Source organism: Desmodus rotundus, chromosome 3 (assembly GCF_022682495.2).
Source record: "Desmodus rotundus isolate HL8 chromosome 3, HLdesRot8A.1, whole genome shotgun sequence".
NCBI lineage: Eukaryota > Metazoa > Chordata > Mammalia > Chiroptera > Phyllostomidae > Desmodus > Desmodus rotundus.
The window spans coordinates 121,009,324-121,032,027 of NC_071389.1; the positions used below are offsets into that span (position 1 = coordinate 121,009,324).

Sequence of the window (22,704 nt, forward strand, 5' to 3'; positions counted from 1 at the left end):
ATTATTATTTTCTAAGACTGCCATTTTAAAAGTTGGCAATTCAAAAGCAAGATAGAGCCTGATAATGCTGAGAGTATTTATGATAATAATCATTCTGTGTATACTGCTTTAAAATTCACAATGCATTTTTACACACATTATCTCATAACCATGTGAGGCAAATGGCATAGTATTATTGTGTTAGTTTACTATTGCATATAACAGATTGCCACAAATTTAGTGAGTTAGATAATACAAATTTATTGGCTTACAGTTCTGTAGGTCAGAAATCCAATAAGGGTCTCGCCAGGCTAAAATCAAGGTGTCGGCAAGGCTGTTTCTTTCTGCAGGCTCTAGAGGAGAACCAGTTCCTTGTTCAGTCCGTTGTGGGCAGAACTTCGTTCCTTGCAGTTGTAGAAATAAGATCCTCATTTCCTTGCTGGCTGTCAATTAAGAGCCATTCCAGCTTCTAGAGGCTACTCCAATCCTTGGTTCATGGCCTCTTCCTTCCATCAAAGCCAGCAACATTAGGTGAGTCTCCCACACATTTCAAATCTTTCCTGCCTCATCTGTCATTTTTCTGATGTCGACCAGGAAAACTTTCCTGCTTTGAAGGGCCTTTGTGATAGAATAATCCAAGATGATCTCCCTATCTCAAGAGGCATACCTTTCATCATGTGACATAACATACTCCCAGGTTCTAGGCCTTAGAACATAAACACCTTTGGGGAGGGGAACAGTCATTCACTTGCCCTCCACAGTTATCATTGTCTACATATTACAGATAAGAAGGACAAAGGTCAGAGGATAAAAGACTTGCAGAGGGCACAATACGCAGCAAAGAATGGACTCAAATACCAAAATTGTGTTACTCCAAACCTAAATCAGAGTTCTTCCATAGAGCAATGCTTTTTCTAAAAGGGAACTCAGTATCTACTCTCTTGCATCTTCCCTCCCTTTCCACTCACATGTAAACCCATACTTCCTCTAGCTATATTTAAAGCTGAGTTTCTTGAGGAATTAGTGCATTTTCCAAAGCTTCTATGGAGAAGCAAAAGTAGTTGCACTTCTAATAATGCTGATGTGATTTCTTCCAAGGCTTATACGATGTTGAAAGTGTATGTGCCAGCAATTGGACACTCACAGCTAGAGCTGTAAGGGAAGTATATTTCCTCATGGGTTGAGTGCTAAAGTAAGTTTATACTGTGCTACGTGTCGGTTATCTCAAACAATTGTTCTTAAAAGGTGTACTTAGCAATTTGATACTGAAATCTTAATATTCATTTGAGACAGGATTGATCATTCTCTATTTTCCAGAAAATAATATTTCTAGCCTTTTTTTCTTGCTGGTGGAATTTTGAAGCATAATTTATATTTATGTTAGTGTGATTTCAGTTAACCAGTAGGTGTTTAGTAAGCCCATTAATAAATACAAAGTGTCTTTAGGTAATTGAAGGGAATATGTGATTAAATAAACGATTGTGGGGCCCAGCCTGTACTCTAAAAAAAACACATTCCTAAAGTATGAGATTAGAAGCAGAAGCTGCTCATTGGAAAAAGATGGACACTAAGTTGTGGTTAGTTGCACGCAGAATGAGAGGACTCTAAAAGCCTGGCCGTGATCAATCGTATACAAGAATAATAATAATAAAATAGATGTATCTCCTAAAACTTCCAAATCTTGGCTATTGTAAATAATGCTGCAAGGAACATTGGGGTGGTTATATTCTTTCAACTTGGGAAAAAATAGTGATTTTTAATTGTCAGTATTATAATGATTATTTAGAATGGTGGCAATGAAAATGGAAAGAAAAGGGACAAAGTTCATTTTGAACGCAATATTATTACTGGAAAGGGGACCTGGCCCTGAGCAAGTCTGCCTAGGGCTGGTGGATAGTGTGCACGTTCTTGACTTGGTGCAGGAAAGATTTCACAACACGCGTCCAGGTTAGTTTTAGGGGACATGTGTTAAAGCTGAGGACGGGAAAACAAGGAAGGGCTTAGGATATTGAAAGCAACAAAAGACCTTATGTGGGGTTGCCTTGGCTCTCTGGAAATGTTATAGGAAAGAAATGAGCCTTGGTGGGGTTGCTTTAGCTCACTAAGAAGTCAGAGAAAAGGGAGCCCTGGGGACAGGGTCAGGGGGTTAGCCGGGAGAAGCTGCTGCCCATTGCTCCCTGGTTGCCAGCCTCGTGGGGTCCCTTAGGATTTGGAGATGCACATCTGTAGGGAAAGAGGTGAGTGAAGGGGAAGAGAAAGGCACACGCATGTTCCTGCAAGGAGAACGGGCATGGAGACCTTCATTTTGAGGGTTAAAGGCTAGGAGTTTAGGGAAGGTCTCAGTGGAGGATCTCAGTAGAATATTCATCAGCTTTATGATGAAGTGCCAACATGAGATTTTTTTCCCTTAACTTCATCTGTCCTTGGGTGTGATTGGCAAATGACACTAATTGATTTCTGCCATCTCCCTGAGCAGGGTGATTTCAGCTACTTACCCTCAGGTTTGGGAGAAGTGTAAAGCATTTGCTCTTAAGTGTCCTTGGTTTAGGGAAGATAAAATTTACTAGATGGATGCGAACTGCTTGGCATCTAGATTTACCAGAGGACTGCAAAGTGCTTGTTAACTATCTGTCTCAGTTTCCCTATTCAACTTGTCATGGCTTAGTAGCCTATCCGAATATGATTAGGGTACAGTAAATGATTACTGACATTCTAACTGATCACTGAAGCTGAATTGTTTTAGGAAGCCGGTGGAGCCTAAAACTTGACTTGACCTAGACCTTTAGTCCAATTGTGTACCCTTAAATCATTGGTCAGAACCACACTCAGAACACTTCATATGCAACAGTGTTGTCCAATAGAACTTTCTATAGTGTGGAAACATTCTCCATCTAAATTGTCCAATACGATAGGCACTAGCACGTATGGCTATCGAACCCTTGAAGTGCGGCTAGTGCTGCTGAGAAACTTATTTTTTTATTTTAATTAATTTCATCCAATTAATGAAATTACAAATTTAATTGTAATTCAATTTAAATGGCTAGTGTGACTAGAGGCTACCTCTCTATACAGTAGCACAGCTATTATCATAACCAAGATGATCAGCATCCAGGTTGTGAAAGAACCCTGAAGTACAAATGCACCGGGTATTGCTGGCTGGTGGCTATGAGTACAGAGGATGTGTTCATAGGATCTTTCCAAAAATAGGATTAGATCAAAACAAAAGCTGAGGTCATTGTCCTCTTAGGGCTAGAAAGTCTAACTCCTCATTTAAAATTCAAAACTAGCAATTGAACATGTTCACATTGTCCAGTAGTTTACATAAATTTGAAGGATGGATAGAGAAGAAGAAATGAGTTAGGAAGTTAAAAAGAAAGAAGGAAATATGGGAGACCTGAAGTCAGATCACCTTCCAACCTGGAAGAAGTTTGGGTTCATCTACTCCTCTCCGTTTCTGTGTACAAGTGGAGCTTGAGATGAAGGAAAAGGAAGTAATGTGGTTGCACTTCCTCTTTTTGCCTTCTCTATCTACTGCTTCGCTTTCAGTATGAACCCTTCCAGTAACTGCTTCCCTCCCCTATCTTCTTCCACAGTAGTGATGGCACAGAAAGAAACACAAGCATCCAGGAAGCTCCTTTTGTCTTTCATAAGTGAAGCAGAAGCACCAGGATTGGGCAGATGGAGAACTGAACTGCAATGCACTTGAAACAAAGGCCTCAGCTGAGCCCTGGGGGAGCACTGGAGTGGAATGGCCCTTTTGAGTTGTCCTGAATTGAGACAAAGAGTCAGGTCCTTTGAATTTCCTCCAGACCCACCTCCATTCAGTCATTGAATGCAGGCTGTCCCTAGGGAGGAGGCATAGACTTGGGCAAAGCAGCTCCCTTTGGCAGAGGACAATGCCCAGAGAAAGAAGGAATTCTTGGAGAGGAAGCACGCTGTTTGTCTCGGCAACCAACACTTCCAGCTGTTGACGGACAGAATGAGCCCATCAAGTGGGGCAGGTGGGAGAGGCATCTGGGCAGTGTGCCATAGCTGCTACTGAAGTTCTGTCCCAGCTTTGCCATTAGCAAGTGGACCTAAACAATCCACTCAGCCTCCCTGCGTTTCTGTTTCCTTATCTGGAAGCAAGGGAAGTGGAAGAGCTGAGTTCTGATATGCTCTGTACCCTGACTTTTAATTTTAAGAATTATTATAATTTTCTCTTTTATTTACAAATTTGTAGTTTTAAATGATATTTTCAAGGCCGGGCAAAGAGGGGAGATTCATATGGGATTTGTTTTCTTATTTTCACAAAAAAGAACGGTCCTATCAGTACATTGCTTCATTTAATCTCAAGGACAGTACTTAGTCTCCATAAACTAAGTATTTCTGACTTTCTTTTATCACTCTGCATCTTTAAGGAATCTGAGGTTTGTTATGCCACATAGCTTTGTCCCTACGGTGGAATCCATTGCTTTATTCAGTAATCATGAGTTACTTCATTCACTTTTAAATACACACACACACACACACACACACACACACACAAAGACCAACTTCCCTGGATGAATCTAAAAAATACCTTCAGGATACGACCTTATCAGTGTCACTACAATTGGTTTAGACTGCCTTTAAGGCTTCCCCGGGAACAAGTTTATGTCCCATTCTTAATGTCTGCAAGCAGCTCTTAAGAATGTGATATATCCTTTATTCAGTGATCAGCAACCCTCATAGTTAGGAAGTTCTTTCTGATATCTAACCTAAATCTCCCCTACTGCAATTTCAAACCACTTCCTTTTCCATCCTTAATGAATTAGAAATGGAGCTGGTAATCACTGTCACCTGCCTCTTATAATTTTCATGTTTAACTTTATTAGAATTTATACCTATATATTCTCTCCTATATGTCATATTATGCTGCTTAGCTATTTTCTGCTTTATAACTCTTGAGAAATATTATTTGGTCTTCTTAGTACACTTTCTAGCTTCTCTGTGTATTCCATAAGCTATGGAGACCAACCTTAATGAATCTGTAAAACACCATGAATGATGAAAGTCTTTGTTATTTTAGGGGTTTGGCATGTTACAACCTAACATGGGTTAGCTTTCAAATTGCCTTAGACTATCCCTACATTAAAAATGTATGTCAGATTGTTTAGCCTCAGGGAAGAAGCAATTTTCCCACAAGACCTATTTATAAAGTAGGATAGCATCTTCCCTTTTATGGGAAGCTAACGTAAACTATTAATGACATGTATCAGGTGCTAGCTCTTTCCAAATAATCTTTAAAATAACTAGACTCATTTCATCTATTACAGGTTCTGAAAGACAAACATTTTAAGTACTATTAGTTCAATAGCCAATACTCGGAAAGTAACTATTTGCTCTGAATGCAGTCTTCACGACACCATTGGCTAATGTAAATTGCTTGACACTGTTCTTTGTTTGTGACAATCTATTACATGCAACATTTTTTTCTGATGTTTACAAAATTAGAATGAACAGAGCTTCTGAATAGATTTTGCTTTTAGCATGTAAAGTTAAAAAGAATTACCCATACAAGGTAAAAGTAAGCTTGAATTTTATCTGTTGAGAAACATATGGAAAAAATATAAAAAATTATAATTCACTTTCTACCTGATACGTCAAATATAAAGACATTTGCAGTGCTTTCTATATTCTACATAAGTATAAACTTTAAACTTAGAGAGAAAGTATATCCTATATACTTGTGTTTTAGGATATAGCCTCCTATTGACAATCTGTTCTTGAAAAGTTCATCATCTCCTAATAGTCGGCTAACAACAAATGTGTGTCAATATGAGGATCTCACGCATGCTGTAATTGGCGTATCCTCTAGTCTGTAGGTTTGGTAACTGTTGCCTCTGCCTCTTGGATTCACATTGCCCTTGACCTTCTCCTAATTCTGAGTGATAAGCACTTGCTGACCCATCTGATGCTGCTGTTAAAAGTGTTTGCCTGCTCTGTTCGCAGGCTGAGAAGGCCAGCTGAGTGGTTGCGCAAAATCCCTTTGCACAAAAAACATCTCCCCTACTTCCACTCAGTCATACGTTCAAACACATACAGAATGCTTTATACTTTGCTGGTAGGTGCTTTATATGCATTAATTTATTTGCTTCTACAGTAAACTTTTGTTACAAGTACTATTGTCATTATTCTACATCTTAGAAAATTAATTTCAGAGAAATGTATTTATTTATTTTCTGGAAGAAAATCACTTTATTCCAAATGATTCACAAACAGTAAAATCACAAAAGCTGGTGTAAGGAGACCACACAAACATTTGCCCAGCCCCAAACTCAATGCCACCTCAATGAACTTCTATAGAGTAAGAACACTCTTTTCCATTGTAAATCTGAGGCAAGGAAAGTAGTAATGATAGGAAAGGTTTAACCAGTAGTTTCATACTTTATCAGTTATATCTTTATATTAAATTAACTTGGTCATGAGAGATGATTTTCCATTTCTTCAACATGAACTTCTCAATTAGGCTCATCCATTTGCAAGTCTGCACTGTTCCAGCACCTCACTGAAACCCTCACAAAGCTTAAGGTCACTCTGGTTCCTGCACACTCCAAACACTGTTTCATCTCATAGTGGCGTGGCCCAAACTGCTGCTGCTGCTGCTGTGCCAGCTGAGTCTCCTGAGGTTCCTGATGTCAGGCCTTGAGGTCTCAGCATTACTTCCTCCACCAAACCCCCCAGCGATGGCATGACCTAGTGTGTGGCTGACAGTAGAGCCCACAGCCACACCAGCTGCGGTGGTTGCCATCTGGGCCACAAGACCTGACTGCCAGGGGGCAGCAGCAGGTGAGCCCACAGCAGATGGTGGAGCTGGCGCTGGTGGCTGAGCTGCTGGTGCTGGCCTGGGCGCAGCTCTCATCTGAAGTGCCTGGCTGGCCGGCCGGAGGGGCCACGTGGGAGGTGCGACTTCGGCTTCCATGTGGCATCACAACTGTACTGTGGCTCTGTCTCTACAAGTGCGAAACTTGGAGAGGACCCCTGCGGCTTCTCATAATTTCAGAGAAATTTAATATTTTACTCAAGCCACACAGCTAGGAAGGGGCAGAGACAGGATTTAAATATGTATTTCTTTTTTAGTTGTTGTTGCTGTTGTTCTTAAATATTTTATTTATGTATTGTTAGAGGGAGGGGAAGGGAAGGCGAGAAAGGGGGAGAAACATCAATGTGTAGTTGCCTCTCACATGCCCCCACCCTGGGACCTGGCCCACAACCCAGGCATGTGCTCTGACTAGGAATCCAACCCACAACCTTTTGGTTGTGACGCCTATCGCACTGAGCCACACCAGTCAGCACTGAACAGGTATTTCTCACTCCACGCACAGGCTTGTCCCATTCGGTGCGTATATCCCCCACCCCCACATTTAAGCAGGACAGCTTAGTGGTTCAGAGTAGGAACTGTGAAGTTCAACTTCTGTTTTCAAAACCACTTCTCAGTTTATGACCTACTTGACATCCCCTGCTTCAGTTTCACGATCTGTAAAAGGGGTATAATAACAGTATAGAACTCATAAAATTGGTGTATGTATTAAATGTGCTAATGTGTGTAATGTGTTTAAACTAATGCTTGCCACGTAAATGTAGTAAATGTCACTAAATTAGCTATTGTTATTATTATTTATTTTATCTTTATCATGCAATAAACATATCCTACTGAAAAGCAAGTGATATAAAGGGAGGAAGAGGAATAGTAACATGCTAATTCAATAGCCCATTGTAGAGTCTGAAAATTGGTAACTAGTCAACTAGTAGAACCCTGGGAAAACGGACATGATGAGCAAAACTGTTTGACTATTAGACAAGGGAGATGGAGAGACAGACAATCGCTGGGGAGCAAGGAACACAAGAAGCCTAGGGAGGGTTGAATTAACGAGGAAGCACAGAGCTTCTACTTTAAGATTCTGATGAAAGTCGAATGCTTATGACAAAAGAATTTGATGACTTTTGAAGAAAGTCAGCTCTAATTGTATTTTATATTATGTTGTGGGTGGTAGTGGTGGTGCTGGCCTTATGGAATCATTTTGGTGCACCCTATTTTAGATAGAACGATTGTCTTATGTTGATCCACTACTCTCAGAATGTTCGTTCAGTTAAAAAACTTCTCTTTAATTCAGACGTACTAATGGAATTTTGAAACAACATGGTTCCTTTTTATTTAACATTAAATATGTGGGGTAATAATTATAAAACTATTTGGATGTATATACAGGACTTCTATTCAATCTAGGCCTTAAATTTCCCCTATTTTCAAATTTGGATCAAGATCCGGTGCCTAATAAAGTCCACAGTGTGTTTGACAGCATTCCAAATATCTCTTATTCATTTTGATTTGACTTGACTTGACTTCCTTATTTAACCTTCTCCTTCTTTGTCAATTAGTGCTTCAGAGGAGGGCATTCTGCCGAAGCAGCGGAACTCATGGCAGCCTTCAAGGCTGTATTATGCCTGGCACCGAGATTGAATCATGTTGCAGTACTTTTAAAATTGAAGCATTGGTGGCATGGTCAATGGCTGGGGTTCCATTCAAACTTTACCTAGGATTTAATATGACTCCTTGTACATACTAGTTGCAAACATATGAAAAATTTTATTAGTTTTCAGTGATTGCTTATGTAAAGAATTATAGCATGAAGGGGGAAAGAGTCATGAAAGTTACTAAATCATCAAGGCTAAGTCCATTGATACCCTCGCTTCTCCTTCGCTCTGTCACACAGAGCTCAGATTTCCTACTACTAGTCCAAATAAGAAACTATATTCTATACAGTAGTGGGAAACTCAATGCCTACTTTGTAATACAAGAGGAATAGGAGCACACCATATTATTATGAATGCCTCAGTGAAACTTTAAAAGTATATAATATTCACTCCTTTGTGTCTTTCTAATAAAATAAACCCTAATACTAGGAATGAGTATGCTATAATTGAATGTGTCTATGTTAGTACATCAAAGACACCAGCTGCCATAACATTACTTTAATTCAATGCAATGGGTTTATAGAAAATCTTACTCAGGGGTTACCATTGTGTGAGTGTTTTGGCAGATACGAGGACATTAAAACTAGGACATTTTAAGTGTTATGGGCTATCCCCATTGACAATGTCTTTTCAATGACAAAGTTTCATTTGGCCTATATCTATAATAATGCTATGTGCTAGTTTGGATAGGGCCAATATTACTTTCTTAATTTTAGAGATTAAAAATCAAAGCCAACCAGCCGAGACCAGCAAAGAACAGTTTAAATAATTTTCCTATAGTCATAGCTAGTAAGTTGCAGAGCTGAAACCCCAATCTAGTTTTCTGTCTCAAAAAACATATTTTCTGCTCTTAAATGGCCTACAGACTCATTGCTGTGGCAAAACTTTCACAGAAATGTTACCTTAAAACCTATTGAACAAGGCAGACAATAAGTAAGACATAGTTGTCCAAGTGAAAATAAAAAACAGCAGACATTCATCAGGTTAAAAAGTAACAAATACTTGAGGCCTTTTTTTTTTTTGGTGGGAAAGGAAAAATTTCTGAGGAGAGTTGAAACATTATGTGTTCCAATGCTGGACCTACACATGTTCCTAAAATGTGTAGAGGAAGATGAAGAAAGCCCTGGCCCTGGCTGGTGTGGCTCAGCTGGTTGGGCATCTTCCTGTAAACTGAGAGACTGTAGGATCGGTCCTCAGTCGGGGTGTGTACAAGAGGCAACCAGTCAATATTTCTCTCTCATATCAATATCAATGTTTCTCTATCTCTTTCCCCTCTCCCTTCCCCTGTCTAAAATTAGTAAACATGTCCTCAAGTAAGGAGAAGAAAATTAAAATAAAAAAAGCCTGGATTCCACCTGCACAAGCATAAATGAAATAGTTGTTAGGCATATTCCTGGAGGTAGTGAAATACAGGCCAATCTCGTGTTCCACGGGTGGGAGGTTTACACTGGGGTGTTGCAGCTGATAGTGCTGGACAAAGCAGAAGAGATTAAAAGGTTTCAGAGAGCTTTACATCGGGAAAGAAATTTGGCCTCAATTCAGCAAACCACACTGAGTTGGGGTAAAGGAAAAGATAGCAGCATGGTGTGCAATGAACTAGAAGGGCCATGAAAATAAGGTGGGCAGGGTGAGGCTATATATTAGGGAGAACACAGAGTCATTAAGAAAGAAACCAGACTGTTTTGTACGTAGTGACCAATGTTTGTTAATTGCAAAGGACAAAGGTATACCAAGGATTAGAGCCACTATTGACTAAATAGGAAAGCGAGTTTGTAGGTCTGGGTTTGAGTGTATTTGGGAGTAGTCGGGAATGCGGTTGCTAATGTTTGTAAAATGGCTTCCCCTTGATTGAAAACAAGCTATGTCCTAATTCAAGGTAGTTTCCTTAAATTGGAGACAAAGAAATGATGGAGCTATCATCAATTGGACTCTTTTAAAAAATGTGTTACTTCCTCCTATACCCTTAAGATTACAACCCTAGGGTACATTTTGAAAGTTTTAAAATTTGCATATGATTTGGAGGCCATAGGAACAAGACCAAAAATCCAGTCACCCTGGATGGAACTATATTTCTAAGGATTCTTTACAGAAGAAAAAAGGAAAGAAACTCGATGATATCAGGGACCTGCTGTGTGCAGACATTGTGTATATGTGGTATCTGGATGTGTCTTCCTTCGCACGGTTCTGGGAGCCCTTATGATCACCATCAACAGGGATGTCAATGGTGTGGAGACGGAGCCTCTAAGAGGTTGAGTAAGATCACAGTGTGGACAGCAGAAGGTAGGGTCAAACCTAGGTCTTCTGCTTTAAAGTTGGTGTTTAGCAACTACTCTAAATACATATTAAAAAAAATAAAACAACAGAAGAGGACCTGCTATAAAGTGTCCTTATAAAAGAGAAAAGGCCCTAACCAGTGTGAGTCAGTTGGTTGGGTGTCATCCCACAAACTGAAGGGGCACAGGTTTGATTTCCAGTCAGGGCATATGCCTAGGTTACGGCTTCTGTCCCTGATTGGGGTGCGTACTCTCTCACATCGATGTTTCTCTCCATCTCTTTCTCCCTTCCTTCTCCTTTCTCTACATTGAGTGGAAGGACATAGATGAGGATTTGGGGGATAAATAGTGATAGGATACTTCTACTTTGTTTTAAAGAGGCTAAACCAATAACAAAATGAGCAGTGAAGGTGGTAACATAGGTAAACACAACTCGCCTCCTTGCAAAACCTCACCAAAATTACAACTAAATTATAAAACAACTGTCATTCAAAACCATGAGAAATTGAGTTGAATAGAAGGCGGACAACTACAAAATTAAAGAAACCACATCCATCAGGACTGGTAGGAGGGACAGAGCCATGGAACAGGCTGGTCCCATGTCCATGTGTTGTGGAAAAAAATTTGGGGCAGATATGTCAGGAGCAAGGAGTCCCAGGCCCACACTAGGCCCCACAAGCCAGAGTACCAGCATCAGGAAGATAAGTCCCCATAACTTCTGGCTGCAAAAACCAGTGGGGATTAAGTTGGTGGAAGAAACCATCTGGAGCCCCAAGCAGTTCCTCTTAAAGAATGCACACACATGTATTACTCAGACTCACTCCCTCTGAGCTCCAGTGCCAGGGTAGCAGCTTGAAATGTACCAGTGGTATATAGGGAGGAACCTCAGTGTTGGGTACCAAGGTGAGAGCTGGGGGTCAGCTTTCTCCCAGACAGAAAGGCAGGCAGAGGCCATCATCCCTTTTCTGAACCCTCCTCCCACAGAGCCACAGAGCTGGCAGGTGGTGGCCATAATTGAAACTACATCAAACTGGTTAACACTGTTTTCCTTGCCCTGGAGATCCCCTGAGACTCTATCCCATCCAACTTACAGCTGTTAACAGTGGCTTTTCTATATGAATGGCTGGTCTTGGCTCATGCTTCACAACTTCCTAATCCTTTCAAACAAGCAACAGCCAGCCTCAGTGAGCCCCAGTCCCCATACCACTTGCTAAGTGGCCTCAGGCCTGGCAATAGCAGCAGCCAGCCTAGATTCACAGCTTGGCTTTGCCTGGGAATCTCCAAGCCCAGCACAGGTAGCAGCCATCGCAGATGCTTTATAGCTCATGCAGGGTGGCCCCAGACAGAACACAGGTGGGGGCTGATCTTGGTCCGCACCACCTGGGAAACCCCAGGGTCTGCACACCCAGTGGACAACTACAGACCACACAGGATCACCACCACCTTGCCCCTGCACAGCTGATCCTCCATAGAGGGTGCAGGTTGATGGTCAGTTGGTCACAACTTGACTAAATCCCTCCCATTGACTTGCCAATAGCAACCAAGACTCAACTATAAGAGGAGGGTGTATTCAGCCCACACAAAAGGCATACCTCGAGCACCCAGCTTGGGAGACAGGGGAGGCTGTGCCACTGAACCCTAGAGAACACCTACTACATTGGGCCACACTACCAAGAGTCAAAGCAGCTCTACCTAATACATAGAAACAAACACAGGGAGGCTGCCAAAATGAGGAGACAAAGAAACATGGCTCAAATGAAAGAACAGATCAAAACTCCAGAAAGAGAGCTAAATGAAACAGAGATAAGTGATTAGATGCAGAGTTCAAAACACTGGTTATGAGGATGCTCAAGGAACTTAGTGAGGACCTCAGCTGCCTTAAAAAGATCCAGAAACAAAGGATTCACTATTCATTTCAATTATTTGAAATAAAGAACAATTTTTAAGGAAACAACAGTAGAGTGGATAAAGTTGAGAATCAAATTAATGATTTGGAATATAAGGAAGCAAAAAACAACCAATCAGAACAACAAAAAGAAAAAATAATCCAAAAAAATGAGGAAAGTGTAAGCAGCCTCTGGGACAACGTCAAGCACTCCAACATTTGCATCATAGGGGAGCCAGAGGGAGGAAAGAAAGAACAAGAAATTGGAAATCTATCTCAAAAAAATAGTGGAAGAAATCTTCCCTGATTTGGGATGGAAATAGACATGCAAGTCCAGGAAACACAGAGAGTTCCAAACAAGATGGATGCAAAGAGGCCCACTCCAAGATATATCATCATTAAAATGCCAAAGGTTAAAGATAAAGAGAGAATCTTAAATGCAGCAAGAGAAAAGCAGTTAGTTACCTACAGGGAAGTTCCCATAAGAATGTCAGCTGATTTCTCAAAAGAAACTTTGCAGGCTAGAAGAGATTAGCAAGAAATATTCAAAGTCGTGAAAAGCATGGACCTACAGCCAAGATTGCTCTAAACAGCAAGGCTATCATTTAGAATTGAAGGGCAGATAAAGAGTTTCCCAGATAAGAAAAAAATTAAAGGAGTTCATCATCATCAAACCATTATATGAAATGTTAAAAGGACTTATTTAAGAAAAAGAAGATCAAAACTATGAACAATAAAATGGCAACAAATACATATCTATCAACAATTGAATCTAAAAACAAACTAAGCCAAGAAGAACACAGACAGAATCATGTATATGGAGATTTTGATGGTTGCCAGGTGGGAGGGGTGTGTAGGGGAATGGGTGAAGAGGTGAGGGGAGTAAGAAGTACAAATAGGTAGTTACAGAATAGTCATGGGGATGTAATGTACAGTATAGGAAATGGAGCAACCAAAGAACTAATACACACGACCCATGGTCATGAACAATGGTGTGGGGATTGCCTGAGGAGTGGGGCATGCTGGGTGGGAGGGTTCGGAGGGGGGGGGGGGGAAATGGGACAACTGTAATAGCATAATCAATAAAATATAATTTTAAAAAAATACATGGAAAAAAATGTCCTTGGGTGAGGATAAAAATAATTAATGAAAGAGGAAGGAGGAGAAGGTACAAGATAGGAGAAGACACCACTATCTTGAAAGAAGAAAAGCATATATAGAAAATAGGAATAATTTTAAGGCAAAATAAAATATAGACTGGATAAGTATATGTTACAAAAATAAAAAGGAAAAATTCAGTCAGAGTGGCATAGTACTTTTTTCATTTATGATGTTTAACACGGAATGCAAAAACTATCTCGCATTCTGTGATAACTTTGGGAGTACTTCCTGAGGTTAAAAAATGATTAAAATAAGTGATACATTGTTTTGAATCTGAAAAATTTAATATTATCCCTATTACTTAGACATTGGGTATGATTTTTTTTCATGTAAGAGTATCAAGTGCTATATTTTGTCTCTCTACCTCAGCAGACATGTTCTTCAGCATTTACCTCAGAACAGGACCATCATCAACGGCTTAGTCTTGAAGTTCAAGAACTGAAGCTCAGGGAGCTATCCACATAAATGAACATGTTTGACCTGTGCGGCACCACAGAAAAAATAACGTTTCTTTCTAATGGATGACTAATAACATAATAGGGACCTTCCCACAAAAGAACTGGACTTTTTTTAACCTGCAGTTTTAAAATACAGCATTTCACCCCTATTCATGGTTTCACTTTCTACAGTTTCAGTTACCTGCCATCAACTGTGGTCTGAAAATATTAAATGGGAAATTTAAGAAATAATCAATTCAGAAGTTTTAAATTATGCACTACTCTAAGGGACAAAATCTCACAGCTTCCCTCTCCATCCCGCCCGAAGGGAATCATCCCTGTGTCCCGCATCTCCACACTGTACACACCACCCACCTGTTGGTCACTTCATAGCCGACTCTGTTATCAGATCAGTTATCAGAGAGATAGAGAGACCACAATCACATACATTTTATTACGGAATATTGTTATAATTGTTTTGTTAGTTATTGTTGTAAATATTTTATGATGTCTAATTCATAAATTAAACTTTATCAGCGGCATGTATGTGTAGGGAAAAAATGAGTATACATAGGGTTCAGTCCTGTCAGTGGTTTCAGGCATCCACTGGGGGCCTTGGAACGTATCCTCCTTGGACAATGGGGACTAATACAGTTTAATAAGCACAAGAGAGTTCAGTTAATGTTGGATTTTGAAGAAGCAATAACTCACAATAAAATCTTTCGCTGGAATTTGACTACATTTCAGTGATCCTCAACCTTGGCTCTACATCCGAATCACCTGGGAAGCCTCAAACACATGCTCACTGACTCAGAATCTCGGATGATGCAGCCTGGCCTTCTTTGAAAAAAACTTCACAAATTATTTTAATACATAAGCAAGATTGAGAATTCTGGTATAAGCAACACAAATAGTTCTCTAGCAAGCTTTTTCTGAGAAGAATTAGGATATTGCCATACAAACTTAAAAAAAAAAAAAAAAAAAAGAGTGATCCTGATACGGAGAATTTGACCACTAAGGAGAGTTACCTCAATTTAATTGTTCCAGAAAACAGCTGTTGCTCCACAGTCTGCACACCTGCAGGCTATCCTTCAGCAGCTGCAATAAATTCCAAGCATATTTCCAATGCAAACTGACCCAGCCTCTGAATCTAAATCCTTCCAAAGTCTCTCCTAAAGTTTAACTGTAAACGTTCACTTTGGTTCAACTTTCCATTTGCCTGGTATTAGTCAGTTAGTATGGTTTAAACATTTATAGATATAAAAGTTCAGATGTGATCCATATTTTATTGTAATCAAATGTTAACTGAGTTGCTCATGCTACCAAGTATTTGACTACTATGGACACTTGAAAAAAATTACTGTCAATGAATCTTGTTTTTTTTTCTTTAGAAAATAATAATGAACTTATTAAATAAGTATTTATTGGGACTCTACTATTTCTGGACACTGTAGTTTGTACTGAGTACATAAAAATGCCCTGAATTTGCTCATATTTTAATAGGAAAGCATTTGCTTGACAAATATGTATTAAATAAAAGCAAAGATGCATAAGATGTCATCTCTATATTATGGGACATCACAGTGGACATGAAGAGGCAGATTTTCAAACAAAGTTTCCTCTACAATTTGGTAAGTGTGGTGATAGAAGTAGTTATGCAATGCCATGCAATCACAAAGGAAAAGCAACCTTGGGGGAAGTCAGCGCAGGCCTTTCAGAGAAAGTGGCACCTCAAATGGAAGCATGAATGGAATTTTCCAAGCGGAGAAGAAGAGAGGGATTATTCCAAACAGAAATAGTATTTGCAAGTCCCAGAAACAAGAATACCATGGCACATTCAAAGAAGAAGGAGAACTTCATGGAATATTTAGCACAAGACTCACCAACTCTCCATCACCACCTTTGTCATCATTTTTGATAATTTCACCAGACCTGTAGATAATTGTCCAATTGTCTGGCCCCTTAGCACTTCACTTCCAATCACAATACAGAAAGGAAGAGTAAAGGAGAATTTGCTTTCTCTGCCTGACTGTCTTAGTAGTACTCTGACTGAAACTTCCGCCATCAGCTCTCATGGTCCTCAGGCCTTCAGACACAAATTGTAACTGCACCATCGCTGGGGTCCCCAGCTCGCTGACTGCAGACCTTGGGACTTCTCGGCCTTCGCAACCGTGTAAACCAATTTCATATATATATATGTTCTATTAGTTCTGTTTCTCTAAAGGACCCAGTTAAAACAGCAAGGAACGAATAAATAAAATGAATGAATGAATGATGTTATGTGTAGGTAAAATATGGCAGAGGACTTAAGAGATGAAAAAATAGAAAATTAATAAGAGTTAAATGTATTATGCCTTAATGATATGCAAAATACTCTGTCAAACACTTAAATGAAACATCTCATTTATCCTCATAATCTTATGAGGCGTGTACTTTTATTATCTCCGTTTTATAGAAAAAGTCACGGAAGCGCAGAGAAATTAGGTAACTTTCTAAGGTCACATTATTATAAATGATTTGTTTCATTCATATCTCTAATAGAAACATCTTTCTTCATTATTTCTGTTCTTTCAAATCAATCAACTAATCTATTAAGTAACAAGAACTTAGCGAGCTTGCTATTATGTGTCCTCGGTGATCTCCTCTAAGGAAATGAAGCCACCGGTGGTGAGCGGTCATCTTCCTGGCGTTAAGAAGCAGTACGTCAAGAACGTCCAAACACGTGATGCCTTTGGACAGCGTTCCCATTCTTCAGTTCTCTAACTAGTTTGCAACAGGCAAAGCGGTTATAAGAGCAAAATAACTACTAATTACAAGCAACTGTAAATAAGAAAAATTGAGTTCAATGAAGCATTTTAAACCATGTATTTCATTTCAGAAATGTGGCGTCCAGATCATTAGTAATGTGGAAATTATGTTTTACTCCAGAGACTAAAACGTCTGTTTATGGTAGGCTTAATTTAAAAAAGAAACAAAAAATAACACCTTTTTTTTTCTTCCCCAGACAATCAGAAATTGGCAAACTGTTGCTATCAAGTGGCTGAAGGTAAATATTTTAGGCTTTGTGGCCATATATTTTCTGTCACAACCGTTCAACTCTGCTGTTGTAGCATGAAAACAGTCATAAACAAGAAGTAAATGAACAGGTATGCTATGTTCCAATAAATCTGTATTTCCAAAAGCAGATGGTGGGCTGGATTTGGCCTGAGGGTTGTAGTTTGTCAAATCCCTGATCTAGAATCTTAGGTATCATGTTCTCAGAATAGAAAACATAAGCAAAGAAAGACAATCTACTCACTCTGACACAAACATCTTATTGATGAAGTCTATCCTGGTGAATACAAGTCCTTATAAGGGAGATTAAGTTGATAAAGGGTAGAAGGTAGCAGTAGTTACTACATTGTGTCTCTACTGGAACCTGTAGTAAGTAAATAACTATGAAAGAACCTATGTCATTAAAGAACCAGGCTACCGCTCTGAGATAAGAATCCACCATTTTGCACAACATCATCTTTCACTGACGGCTCTTACACATAATTGGCTCCCTCACATGTGTTCATTTTTGCTACAGAGATCTACCTGCCTAGACAAAGCAAGTTTGTTAATTTCCCTGCAATTGTGGTGACTTGTAAGCTGAGACATAGATATCAATTACATAAAACTATGTGCAAATTACTTTTTAAGTTATTTCTAATTACCCAATTCCTGTCCAAACATTCATTCAATAGAAAATGTTCACAGTCAAGATTTTCAAGTTTACTGATCCTAACTAAATTCTAAATCATACTGAATTGCACTGGGGGATCTGTAGTAGTTGGAGTAAAAGCAAATACCTTTTGTGGGGACATATTCAATGCATAATAGGCCCTAATGTCCCCCAAGATGGGCCAAAAGTCTTTTCTGGGGATTTTTATTACTGGAACTAAGTCCAGATGGCTGAACTCAAGAGCTACTGACAAACATGTTTTCTGTCACACAGAGACATCTCAGGGGCAGCAAGAGATAAAAACAAACAAAACATGGACTTGAGATGCCATTTGAATCCCTGGTGCCAGCTGTGTCTGTGGCTCAACCTAAAACCCATCTACCCTTTCCAATGTTTGAGCGTTACGGAGCTCTATTTCTATCGGCCTCCGTCACTCTCGAACAAGAGAACTAACCTCTTTTATGTCTCTTGTAACTAATCTCCAAGTATCGGTTCTCCACTGTGTTCTCCTAAGAGATTCCATGGCACAACAGGATTACAGGATGCTAAAAATTATTGCAGAAATATATTCTACCAAAAACAGTTATATGATACCCAACATGTTATTGAACACATACTCTAGTCAACAGAAATGAAAAGTCATCAAGAGACATTAAGAGACATTAATAGAGAAAAAAGTCAATAAGGACTTCCATGATTAGACAGAGGTCTTTAAAATTTTGCCATACAATGGCACAAACTTATTTTATTGTCCTTGTGGAGACAGCTAATTTCTCTTCCCCAACTGTTCTCTGCTGACTGTATCTTGTCCTTTCATAGGCTTGATACATATTTATCAATAAACTTGGCAAATATTTATTGAGACTCTTCCAGGCACTGTACCAAATATGAGTGGCCACAAAAAATAATAAGGCTTACAGTTCTTGCTCTCAAAGGAATGCATAATCTAGTGTGTATACACAGGTTTCACTTTTAACTATAAAATGTAATGTAACTAAACTCCTCATTTTAATTCCCATTTGGATTGTACTTATATTAGTAAGTAACACATTTTTTAACTTCAACATTTACTTTTTATATATTTATAAAATCTATAATCTATAGTGTTTTGTTAGCATTCAGGTTGAAAAAAATGAGAACTTGTAAATATATTACACTGGAATTTTATTGTTATAAGAATTGAAGAAACCTTTAATAGCTATCTGGTTTAAGCCTTAACTTCTAATAGTCATTAAATTTTAATTTCCAAAGTGAATTCTACAGAAGGCAGTTGCCACCATTTTCTTAACACAAATTTTGTGTTTGACTAATTCAGTAAGGATAATTTCCAGAGTCAACTAACTTGATTTATCTTAAACAGGCTTCAAAGCACATCTTCAGATACATTATTCTTCACTAATATTTGTATATATATTTTTGCCCAAACCTTTTCTAGCCTCAGAAGGTTTATGTAAGGATTGGGTTAACATCTGGAAGAAAATAGCTTTCTTATCTAGATAAACGTGGCAGGGATAGGACCAGGGGTGTCCTTGGGACAGAGCACAAGTCTCCCTCAGCTCTTTCTTTTGAAACCACTCAAAGAGATGGACAAGTGGGTGCGTGTGCTGCCAATACAGGAGGCCTTCGCCCATTCTTGTGCATGAGCCTTATCCCTAACTTTGGTTCAGAAAATTTAAAATCGTATCAGTAAGTGAAATTCCACGTATCAATTTAGAACAATGCCACATGTTATAGTGTTGTTATTATTATTTCAAGTTGGAAATTACTCAGGAGAGAATTGGTAAAGCATGTGGGGCCTCCTAAAACCAATAATTAAAGCACATGGATGGAAAAGACATTTTTAATATTTACTGAATTTTAAATGACAAAATAAAACATGACAGTAATCTCTGAACAACAAAAATGTTGTTTGCAGAACGAGCGAGTGCATTAGAGAACATTTATTTGCCTTTCTCGCCATAGGAGCTTGATGTTTGGAGAGTCCAATCAGTGTACATTCTCTCAAATGTCGTTTTCCTCGTTTTCATGCTCGTATGCATGACTTCTGTATGTAACAACGCTTATCAGTTGACTATAACAACGGCTTACATGAAACTACAGTGCAAAACTGTGGTTAGAAGCTACCAAGATAAAAAGAAAAAGAAAAAAAAAGCACTTCCTATTTTTCAATTATAGAAGGAGAAAGGGTGTGGTTAACAAAATAATGTATTTTAAAATAACCAGAGTACTGTTGAAACAACTAAATCCAGGTTGTTTGAGAAGATATTGTAATATATTTTAAGTGACGATCTTCTAAAATCAGATATTTTACTATATAAAAAGCTGAACATAGGGCATCCTATGTCATCACTTAGTTACCTTATAATTTCTGAAGCCCTCATCCTAACCTTGAAGGGCAGGAGGGACAGACTGGAAGAAAAAATTAGAGACTGCCCAACTGGGAGAGGTAAATAGAGAAAATGGAGAATTCAGGCAGAAATTTTAAGCAGATTTTGGAAAAGAAAGGTTTCTAGAAAGAGAAGAAGAGACTAGAAAACAAGAGGGAAGAAAAAGAAAGCAAAGACGATAGATAACAATAGTAAAAAGGTTAAAATAGATTTATGTCAAATACAGGATGGGGCAAAAGTCAGTCTACAGTTGTTTGTATAAAAATAATACAATAAATAAATAATAATATAATAATGAATTCTGTTTTGCATACTCATAACTGTAAACCTACTTTTGCCCCACCCTATATATGTTGCCTTCATTCTTTTTCCCTCCAAAAAAAACTATTTGGAAGGAGAAGTTGGTTAAATTATGTAAAACACAAACTGTAACCTCCCAAGAATTACAGAACCGAAACTTCTGCTTCACAATATGTTTTGCCTGAACTTGCTGGAAAACAGTGATCCCCTATCTGCTATCTGACCCCATGGCTCACTTCCTTCTTCCATCACTTCACGGCCCATGTCCACAGGGAAATATACTAGATACAATGGTCTCAGTGTATTGGAAATAAAACTTTAGGAGAAGATTCCTGGTCTATAAATAGCATAGGGAGATAATGGGTGTTTTGTAGCCACCAGCGTATTAACTAATTTAGGCAAATATCATCAATGAATGTGGAAACCTTTGTCTCAAAGTATTACTGCACAGATAACTTATCAATTAAAATAGGGAAAGTTTAGTCCTGGCTGGTGTGGCTCAGTGGACTGAGCACTGGCCTGTGAACCAAAGGGTCACTGGTTCAATTCCCAGTCAGGGCAGATGCCTGGGTTGCAGGCCAGGTCCCAAGTAGGGGGCACACAAGAGGCAACCACACATTGATGCTTCTCTCCCTCTCTCCCTCCTTCCCCCTCTGTCTAAAAAGAAAGAAATAAAACCTTTTAAATAATAGGGAAAGTTTATCTTTACAATGGATGGGGGGGCTCTGTTCCCCCCCCCCCCCCCGGCACCCCCCGCCCCCCCGCCCCCTGCTGGCCACCATGGATGAGAGTAAGTCTACCAAGACATGATCTGCTTGGGGAGGAAAGGTGGCTGATCTCTCAAAGGAGATGGGCTGTTCCTCAATGGGCTTTTATTGGGTTTAATTTGCATAGGATTACAGGGCGTATATGTAAAGCTCATCAATCGTTGTCCAGCAGAAATGATCAAATAATAGATAACATTCAAAGAACTCAGGGCTTATTCTGAGTCAGGGTCAGATAGTTAAAGGGCCATAAAACTTTGGGGAACAAACTCATTCCATGGGTGGACCCTTATCAGACAATTGAGGGTATTAGCAAAGTAGGTTTCATAGGATTTTATGCATTCTTTCTTAGGTCTGATTGGCCGAGGGAACCCGCCCTTTCCAGCACAGGGCGGCACCCACCTCCAGTATTGTTTCAGGCTTAAGGCATTGTTTCAGGCTTAAGTCAGGGAGGGGAAGTAAGGCAGCCAAGATATTAGGAGACTTCTTGCAGACAGAATGAGGACTCAGGCTATGTCAAAGCTGAGGGGCGAGGGTCTATCACCCCCTTTTTCTATAGCCCCCCAAGTCCTTCCCTGAGGGCCTCTTTGTGACCGTGCCTATCGTAGGTCATCCCTCCCTTGAGGAATCTTACCCATCATTGGCTAACTGGTCTTGCACAGGGGGCCAAGCAGGGTTAAGTAAAGTGGGCAGAGGCAGTGCCCCTGCCAGGGAGATAAGCTTTGTCTTCTTAGTGGCTTAGGGTCCCAAAGTCTCTCACTCAGCCTTAGCCATGGGGGTTTACAGCTTCTGAAACCAGGCAGGGCGGTTCCCAACAAATGGAGAAGTCTGGCAGACACCATCTTAATGGAGTAATTAAACTAAGCATCACCAACAGTGGAGCCATGTGACATTCACCTCTGTACTATTCCTGCCAAAAATATTTTAACCTAAATTTAATTGTGAGAAAACAATCACACAAGTATAGAATTTGAGACATTCTGCATGGCGACTGACCTGCTTCAAAAAAGATAACGTGAAAAACAAAAAATGGGGCAACTATTGTTAAAAGGGATTAAAGATGCAATTTTCAAATGTTATGTGTGGTCCTAGATTGATCCCTAGATAGAAAAAAAATTAAGCTATAATAGACAATTTGAGACAGTTATGGAAATTTAAATACAAAGGGTTTATTAGCTGATGTTACTGAATTATTATTTTTAGGTGTGAGAAGATGTTATGTAGGAGAATGTCTTTACTCTTAAGAGATACAGGTTAAACATACGCATACCACGCAGTGACAGGGGGTCTGCAACTTACTTTCAGAGAGGTCACCA

General features: G+C 39.4%; 1 protein-coding gene, 1 long non-coding RNA gene and 1 pseudogene across 6 annotated transcripts in view; 1 reads left to right on the forward strand and 2 right to left on the reverse strand.

Moving 5' to 3' along the window:
* LOC128780553 (uncharacterized) overlaps positions 1 to 947 on the reverse strand; it is a 38,132-nt gene extending 37,185 nt beyond the window's left edge. For 3 of the 5 annotated variants that reach the window (XM_053921286.2, XM_053921284.1, XM_053921285.1), the window contains exon 1: positions 252 to 411. In XM_053921286.2, the coding sequence (XP_053777261.1) occupies positions 252 to 411 (160 nt within the window). Of the gene's footprint in view, positions 1 to 251 lie in introns of all 5 variants that reach the window. The other 2 variants (XR_008426478.2, XR_011651017.1) reach the window with 1 other exon arrangement.
* On the forward strand, positions 393 to 4,194 carry LOC123480753 (uncharacterized). Its single transcript, XR_006656864.2, has 2 exons — positions 393 to 510; positions 3,573 to 4,194. It is a non-coding gene; the product is annotated as an uncharacterized lncRNA (long non-coding RNA).
* Positions 4,195 to 6,195: 2,001 nt separating this feature from the next.
* On the reverse strand, positions 6,196 to 7,185 carry LOC112304077 (coiled-coil-helix-coiled-coil-helix domain-containing protein 2 pseudogene; annotated as a pseudogene).
* Between the last annotated feature and the right edge of the window lie 15,519 nt (positions 7,186 to 22,704).